Source organism: Vitis vinifera, chromosome 13, assembly GCF_030704535.1.
Source record: "Vitis vinifera cultivar Pinot Noir 40024 chromosome 13, ASM3070453v1".
Taxonomy (NCBI): domain Eukaryota; kingdom Viridiplantae; phylum Streptophyta; class Magnoliopsida; order Vitales; family Vitaceae; genus Vitis; species Vitis vinifera.
This window is the reverse complement of record NC_081817.1, coordinates 18,207,871-18,217,121: the sequence shown is the minus strand read 5'-3', so window position 1 is coordinate 18,217,121 and position 9,251 is coordinate 18,207,871. Positions and strand designations below refer to the sequence as shown.

At 35.8% G+C, this 9,251-nt stretch overlaps 1 protein-coding gene across 1 annotated transcript; it reads left to right on the top strand.

Annotated features, from left to right (window-relative positions):
• The first annotated feature begins 563 nt into the window (after positions 1-563).
• Positions 564-5,644, top strand: LOC132254901 (putative disease resistance RPP13-like protein 1). Its single transcript, XM_059741920.1, has 5 exons — positions 564-700; positions 3,701-4,290; positions 4,939-5,176; positions 5,240-5,391; positions 5,604-5,644. Exons 1-5 carry the CDS (start codon positions 564-566, stop codon positions 5,642-5,644), a joined length of 1,158 nt encoding a protein of 385 aa, XP_059597903.1.
• Positions 5,645-9,251: the final 3,607 nt, after the last annotated feature.

Below are 9,251 nucleotides of genomic sequence, written 5' to 3'. Positions count from 1 at the left end.
GCTTGGTGCGGCCTACCTCCTTCCCGCGCAAGCACGAGAGTGCCTAAGACTTGTGCGGTGAGCCAGCTGATGAAACCATGGGCACAATGCCATGGTCTGATGGGGCACCAAGCAATAGCTGACTCGCACCATGATGTCTACGCACAGCACCGGGGCACAATGCCCTGTGCACTAAGAGGGATTAGCCATGGGCGCAATGCCATGGCTCGTTGCTATGAAGCTGGATCTGACAAGGGAAGCAAGCAACAAGCCCAAGCCATGGGCACTTAGACATGGCATGGGCTCACACATTAGTGTGGGGAAGGCACACTGATGCACCAGACGCTTGGTCAGCTGGTTGGTGCACACTGCCTGGCTTAGAAGGCCTTGATCAAAGACATGCTGATGGGCACCCAGTCACAAGAGGCACCTTGCGGGGAAGGAGACAGCTTGTTAGGGGGACTCTCCAGCAGCTTAGCGAGCAGGGCTTGAGAAGATGGCAGTGTAGCTAGCTAGTGGCAGCTAGCTCAGACAGCAAGTGACTAAGTCAAGCTGTCATTTGACTTGTAGTTGGCTGAGGGCTGATGGCTGGTGCAAGTGGGTGGCATGTGCAGGCCACTATCTGGGTGGTGGGTGGTTATGCAAGGCAGTTATGGGTGATTCTGGCTAGTTGCATAACCACCATATTGGCTCCAACATTTGAATTTGGAAATTCAAATTTGTAAGTGCAGCTTAAGTCTTTTAAAAGGGCTCCTAGAGCCTTGAAACGGAGAGAGAGAGAATTTGGGGAAAAGGGTTCTTGTCGTAATGCTTGGGTGTGAGCATTGTACTCTGGTTCAGAGGAACAATTTTGTCTTGTAGAGTGAATTAATACAAGTTGGGAAAGGTTTCTTGTAAACGTTTGTGTCCCTATTGATTTACTGTTGTTGTGCTTTTACTCTGTTTTTCTAAACGCTGGGAAGGAAGGTTGGCTAAGGAAGGGTCCTTAGCACCGCGCACTTGTGAAAAATTTGGTGTGACCTTCAGGGGTGTGACACCTACCACTATGTTAAGGCATTAGAAAGTTCAAAATTTGGAATCCAAAGTCATATTCATAAAATAATTCATTTTCATACTAAACCTACCAAGGAGACATTGTATTGAGATATTATATTGATAGAAAATATTATTGGAATCCAAAGTGATTTTCACTATTTGTCATATCATTTTTTTTTTTTTTGTTATCTTTTAACTAAATTGCTTTGAAACTCTTCAAAGTCCAACTGTGGGCCATACATAATTCATATGAACTCTCAAAAAAGTAATAGGCTAGTTGAAGGAACTTTTACTTATAGGTTATTATAGGCAGATGTTTTTAATAGCTTTTAATTTTTGAAAAGTTAATTTTTTTTAAAAAAAATTGTTTTAGGAGAAAAATTAATGCAAGGAGGATTTTTATTTTTTTTGTACTACGAGGGAAAGCCAATTGTTATAAAGAATTTGGAAAATAAAAAGGAAATTTTACATCAAGCTAAATATATTGAACAAGCTAATTGCTTCATTTATGCATGGAGATTTGTATTCACCTTATATTTTTTTATCTCATTGTCCTATCAACATGAACCCACGTACAATCTTGTATCATTTATTATACTAGTAATTTCTTTAATAAAACATTTATTGATGCATTAATACAAAGATTAAAAACCAAAGAAAAACTTCATAAAAATGGCATAACTTATAGGATCCATTGGAATTGATTATCATAAATACGGTTTTAGCCTATAACGCTTCCATTGATAGCTCTTTTGGAGGGGGAAAAAACCATTTTTGTGAAAGCAAACCAAAAAGATGGTTTGAAACGGTTCTCGATGATAAAATGTATAATAAGAAAAAATGATTTTGAAGAAGTATCTTTTAATTGCTAGTTCAAAATAACTCTCTAGATTTGAAAATAATTTTTGAAGTTATATATATTTTTAAATTATCTTTAACTTAAAGTTAAGATTAGTTTAATAATAATAATAATCATAATCATAGATATTCAAGTAGAGCCATGCATAGGACTATTTTTGGGACATTGGTTTGATCAATTCATCTCCTACTTTTTATTTCATTCTTCTTTTAGTTGTGGATCGACCCCAATCTTAACTATATCTTTCTCGCTTAAACAAAGTTAATTAGCCCTCGACCAATAGCATTATAATTTTATTTGATAAAAAATATTTAAAGCATCTAATGAAAAAAATGTAATAATAAAGTACAAGAAGTTAAAAAGTTTTTTAATTTTTTATCCTTACATTTTTTTTTATCTTAAATGAAAATATCTCTTTATTTCATTTAAATGAGTAGGAGTTTATACCATTCAATATTAAGTATTTGTTTAGATATACTTCTCATTTTTTGTTTTTAAAAACAAAAAGTGATAAAAACGTTTATATAAAAATAGGAACTCTTGTATAAAAGGTATAAATTTAGCTTAAGCCCTTAAAAATATCAAACTAGTTTGCCTTTTTCTCCTCCTTATAATTATGATCTTTATAATTTTTATTGATCTCAAGATTAATTTAAAAGGTTAGGTAAGAGATTAACCTACTTGCAATTTATTAAACTCAAGTTAATAAAATTAGTCAATTAAATTAGTTTGTCGGCCTTTTCTTTTTTATGATTACAGTTGGCAAGGTTCTTATATATATCAAGATTAATTTAAACGTTAGTTAAGACTTAAGAAAACTTACTTGTAATTAATTAAATTTGAGTTAATAAAATTAGTCAATAGAATTAACTTGTCGTCTTTTTGTTTTTATAATTATTGTCGGCTTCATTCTTATCAATATGAAGATTAAATTAAAAGATTAGGTAAGGGCACCGACTTGCAATTTATTAAACTAGATTAGGTCAACTTAGCTTCAATTATTTCTCTTTTTATAATTATGGTCGGCAAGATTCTTGTCAACATCAAGATTAATTTAAAAGATTAGCTAAGGGACCTATTTGCAACTTGTTAAATTTGAGTAATTCAAAAGGTTAGTCAAGCAAATACACTTGCAATAATTTAAATTCGAAATACACTTTAAAAAGGTGTTTCGCTTATTGCGCATTATTTCCCCAAGATTACGAGTTTAAGAAGGAAGAGCTAATCCTCTTGTGGATGGCGGAGGGGTTAATTCAACAATCAAATGAGGATGAGAAAATGGAAGATCTTGGTGATGATTATTTTTGTGAACTATTGTCAAGGTCATTTTTCCAATCGTCGAGCAGCAATAAATCATGATTCATTATGCATGATCTTATTAACGGTCTAGCTAATTCTATTGCTGGAGACACATGCTTGCATTTGGATGATGAGTTGTGGAATGATTTGCAATGCCCCATTTTTGAAAAATGCTCGTCATTCATCATTCATCCATCATCATTATGATATCTTTAAAAATTTTGAAAGGTTTCATGAAAAGGAGCACTTGCGCACATTCATAGCTTTCCCGATTGATGAACAACCAACATGGCTTGATCACTTCATAAGTAATAAGGTGCTTGAAGAATTGATACCAAGGTTAGGGCACTTAAGGGTGCTCTCATTGACTAATTACATGATAAGTGAGATACCGGATTCATTTGGTAAGTTGAAACATTTGAGATACCTTAATTTATCCTACATTAGTATAAAATGGTTACCCGATTCAATTGGTAATCTTTTTTACCTTCAGACATTGAAATTATCATGTTGTAAAGAGCTTATCAGGTTGCCTATTAGCATCGATAACCTAATCAATCTTCGACATCTTGATGTTGCCGGTGCAATAAAATTACAAGAAATGCCTATACGAATTGACAAACTAAAAGATTTGCGGATATTGTCTAATTTCATTGTGGACAAAAACAAAGGTTTGACAATCAAAGAGTTGAAGGACGTGTCACATCTGCGAGGAGAACTTTGCATTTCGAAATTGGAAAATGTGGTGAATATTCAAGATGCAAGGGATGCCGATTTAAAATTAAAGCGTAACCTTGAAAGCTTGATAATGCAGTGGAGTTCTGAGTTGGATGGTTCAGGGAATGAAAGGAATCAAATGGATGTCCTTGACTCTCTACAACGTTGTTTGAATCTGAACAAACTCTGCATTCAGTTGTATGGTGGTCCAAAATTCCCACGTTGGATAGGGGATGCCTTGTTCTCTAAGATGGTGGATCTAAGTCTCATAGATTGCAGAAAGTGCACGTCTTTACCATGCTTGGGGCAGTTGCCATCGCTCAAACAGTTGAGGATCCAAGGAATGGTTGGAGTAAAAAAAGTGGGTGCAGAGTTTTATGGAGAGACTCGTGTTTCTGCAGGTAAGTTTTTCCCATCACTAGAGTCTCTACATTTTGAGAGCATGTCAGAATGGGAGCACTGGGAGGACTGGTCTTCCTCAACAGAGTCATTATTCCCTTGTCTCCATGAGCTTATAATTAAGTATTGCCCCAAATTGATTATGAAACTACCCACTTACCTACCTTCTCTTACAAAGCTCTCTGTTCACTTTTGTCCAAAATTGGAGTCTCCACTTTCAAGACTTCCACTGCTGAGGGAATTGCAAGTAAGAGGATGTAATGAGGCGGTCTTGAGAAGTGGAAATGACCTCACCTCACTCACCAGGTTAACAATTTCTAGGATTTCAAGGCTTGTAAAATTGCATGAAGGACTTGTGCAATTTTTGCAAGGGCTTCGGGTTTTGGAAGTATCAGAATGTGAAGAACTCGAATATTTGTGGGAGGATGGTTTTGGATCAAAAAACTCTCTTTCTCTTGAGATTAGAGATTGTGATCAACTTGTATCCTTGGGATGCAATCTTCAGTCTTTGGAAATAATTAAACGTGATAAACTAGAGAGGCTTCCAAATGGATGGCAGAGTCTAACATGCCTTGAAGAATTGACAATCTTCTTTCCAGATGTAGGTTTCCCACCAATGCTGAGAAATCTTTTTCTTAATAATTGTAAAGGTCTAAAGCGTCTACCTGATGGCATGATGTTGAAGATGAGGAACGGTAGTACTGACAACAACTTGTGTCTCCTTGAATGCTTAAGGATATGGAAGTGTCCATCTCTCATTTGCTTTCCAAAAGGGCAATTACCCACCACCCTTAAGAAACTAACCATACGTGATTGTCAAAATCTCAAGTCTCTTCCAGAAGGAATGATGCACTGCAATTCCATCGCCACCACCAGCACCATGGACATGTGTGCCCTTGAATACTTAAGTCTAAATATGTGTCCCTCTTTGATTGGTTTTCCGAGAGGTAGGTTACCCATCACTCTCAAGGCACTCTACATAAGTGATTGTGAAAAGCTGGAGTCTCTACCAGAGGGAATAATGCACTACGATTCCACATATGCTGCTGCTCTTCAAAGCCTGGCTATCTGTCATTGTTCATCTCTCACATCCTTCCCAAGAGGCAAGTTTCCCTCCACCCTTGAGGGACTTGACATTTGGGATTGTGAACACCTCGAGTCAATTTCAGAGGAGATGTTTCACTCTACTAATAATTCACTTCAATCTTTAACCCTCTGGAGGTATCCTAATCTCAAAACCCTACCAGATTGCCTCAACACCCTCACAAATCTACGTATTGCAGATTTTGAAAATCTGGAATTGTTGCTTCCTCAGATAAAAAAGCTCACCCGTCTTACACGGCTCGAGATCTCTAACTGCAAGAATATCAAGACCCCCCTATCCCAATGGGGCCTTTCCAGACTCACCTCTCTTAAACACCTCTGGATTAGAGGCATGTTTCCAGATGCAACTTCCTTTTCGGATGACCCCCACTCGATTCCTTTTCCTACAATTATCACCTTCCTTTCCCTTTCAGAATTCCAGAATCTGGAATCCCTAGCCTCCCTGTCTCTCCAAACCCTCACCTCTCTTGAACAACTAGGAATCGAAAGTTGCCCTAAGCTCCGGTCGATTTTGCCAAGGGAAGGACTATTGCCTGACACCCTTTCTCGACTGCATGCGTGGCGTTGCCCACATCTAACACAAAGGTACTCGAAGGAGGAAGGAGATGATTGGCCCAAGATTGCTCACATCCCCTGTGTGGTGATTAGGGGTCTCCAAAAAGCCCGCGGCCCGCGGCCCGCTTTAGGCCCGGCCCGGCCCGAGCCCGTTTATGGGCGGGCCGGGCCGCGGGCCTAAAATTAGGCCCGGCCCGGCCCGTAGGCCCGGCCCGTAGGCCCGGCCCGTAGGCCCGCCCTTAGGCCCGCCCATTTAAAAAAAAAAACTACAAAAATAAAAAGTATTAAAAAAAATATTCATTTCAAAATTTTATTCATTGAATGTATAATTACATTTAAAAATGTGGGAAAATTTTACATCACTACAAAATAAATACATCCCAACTAGGTTGGCACCTATTTATTTGTCAATCATTTGTATTTTTCAACCACAAAAAATAAAAATAAAAATATAATATACATTTAGTCATTATTTTCTGGCGGTGATGGCGAATTATCATGCATCCATGAAGATCTTGATAGTTTTAAAGATTCCATATCGACAAGCATCTCTGTTTCTCGAATGGAATCGTACATCCTTTTTTCTGCAATTTCCCAATCTTTTACACATATCCCTGCTTCAATAACGTCTGGCGCTAAGTTGCATCGTTTTTTACTAATAACTCTTCCACCTGCACTAAAAGCAGCTTCTGATGCAACTGTACTCACAGGAACTGTTAGTACATCACGAGCAATTATAGAAAGCACAGGATATTTGTGTTGATGTGATTTCCACCATATTAAAATATCAAAATCTTCAAATGGAATTATATCAGTATTAAGATATTTATCTAAATCAGATGTATTATTTGGAGAACTATTTGTTGTCTTTTTTCGACTTTTCAACATTTCTAGAGCTCCTTTATAAAAAGATGAGGAGTTTGTAGATGTAGGTGGTAATTTATTAGTATTAATATCATTACCATATTTTTCTTTATAATAGTTATATAAATTATATAATAATGAATTTATTTCATTTTTAATTTCTTCAATTTTTATTTGGTCATTAAAATAAATAATTGTTAACCATTCATCCAAAGCTTCAAATTTCAATCTAGGGTCCACAATTAAAGCAATATAAAAAATTAAAGGTATTTCTCCCCAATATTTTCTAAATTTTTCTATCATTGCAAATATTGTATCATTAAATATTTCAAAACTTAAATATTTTTGAAGTACAATAAAAATATTAGTTATTTGCATAATAACTCGATTTGAAGTTGGATAATATACACCACAAAAAATGTTTGTTGAAGTATCAAAAATTTCAAAAAGATCTCTTAAAAGATCCGCAACATGCCAATCATAATCACTTAATGCATCAATATCTGCATCACAATCATTGTTAAGTAATTGTATTTCATATAATTCGACTACTTTTCTATATTTTGTAATATTTTGTAAAAGTTTATATGTGGAATTCCATCTAATGGCCATATCCAAATTTATATTTTTTCTTTTCATATTTAACATTTTGCAACAATCAAAAAATAATTCATGTTTTGCTTGAGAACTATTAATACTATATGCAATGCCTCTAATTTTTTCCAATGTATCATCAACATTTTTTAATCCATCCTTTACAATTAAATTTAAAATATGTGCACAACAACGCACATGAAATATTTTAGCATGATCATCTTTTACTTGCCAATATAGTTTTAGTCTATTTATTCCTGCATCATTATTAGCAGCATTATCTAATGTTACTGTCAATATTTTATCACGAAGGCCTAAATTTATAATTTCTTCATTTATTAAAGCTGCTATATTTTTACCACTATGTGGAGCATTTATTAATTTAAATGAAATTATTCTTTTATTTAATTTCCATTCATTATCAATGTAATGAGCAGTTATACATAAAAAACCAGTGTGAGTTAAAGATGTCCAAATATCAGATGTTAAACAAATATTTCCTTCAAAATTTGCAAAAAAAATTTTTAAAATTTCTTTTTGTGTATAAAATTTTTTCATAATATCTCTTTTAACTGTATTTCCAGACCAACCTTTAAATTGAGGATTAATACCTCGTTGAATTGTTCCTACAAAATCATGAGTTTCCATCATGTTGAAAGGTTGTTCTGCTCTTATTATATAATCAATCATTTCTTCACGACAGTTAGATTCATCATAAGAAAATGTTTTTAAATTTCCACTTTCATTTTTACCTAATTGCATATAATTTCTAATATCTACATTATTTTTAGTTTTACAATTTTCGTGATGTCTTTTTAAATGACTTGTGCCTGCATTTGAGCCACCAGTAAGAAATTTATTACAAATTTTACATTTTGCTTTTATTTCTTTTTTATTATTTTCTAAAATTATTTCTACTCTATCAAAAAAATTCCATATATTTGAAGTAAATTTTTTGTTTGATGATATTTCATCACATGGACTAGATGAAGAAGCACTTGTTGTCATATTATAATTATTGATAAAATATTATGCCAAAAATAATAAAGTAATAAATATAAAAAAAAATGTAACAAAAAAATAAAGTAGTAGAGGTGAAGTATGTTACTCAATTAGAGAACCGATGCAGAAATTCCTAGCAAATTTGAACTCTTGGAGCCACCAATGCTTGTTTTGCACCACCAACAATATTGTATAATTTGAGGGAAAAATAAAAAAAATTGAAATATTGTAGAATGTGAGAGAAATAGAGAGAGAAATAGAGAGAATTTGATGAAAAAATGAAAAGGGAGAAGATGTATTTATAGGAAGGTTTTTTTTAAAAAAAAAAAAAAAAAAAAATTGGCCATGTGACCGTTGCCCAACGGTCACATGGCAGCTAGGAGCATGGGTTGGACTGTTGGAGCTCCAACGGTCACATGACCGTTGGAGCCTTTAATTTTTTTTTAAAAAATAATATACTTTATGTTATATATATATATAACTAACTCTAACATTAAACACAAAAGTAATGTGGCTCAGTTGGTTAGAGCCTTTACTTTGAACCATGAGGGGAGGGGTTCGAATCCCCCCCTCTCCATTCATTTCTAAAGCCTTTTGGCTTATTTAAAAAAGCCCAAGGCTTGGCCCGCCAGCCCGCCCCCAGCCCGGCCCGCCAGCCCGCCCGCCAGCCCGGCCCGCAGCCCAGCCCGCCCAGCCCGCGGGCTCATAGGCCGGGCCGCGGGCCGAAGATTTTTCCCTGGCCCGGCCCGGCCCGGCCTGTTGACCAGTCAACGGGCCCATAGGCCCGGCCCGAGCTGGGCCGCGGGCCTCCTATTTACGGCCCGGCCCGCCCGTTGGAGACCCC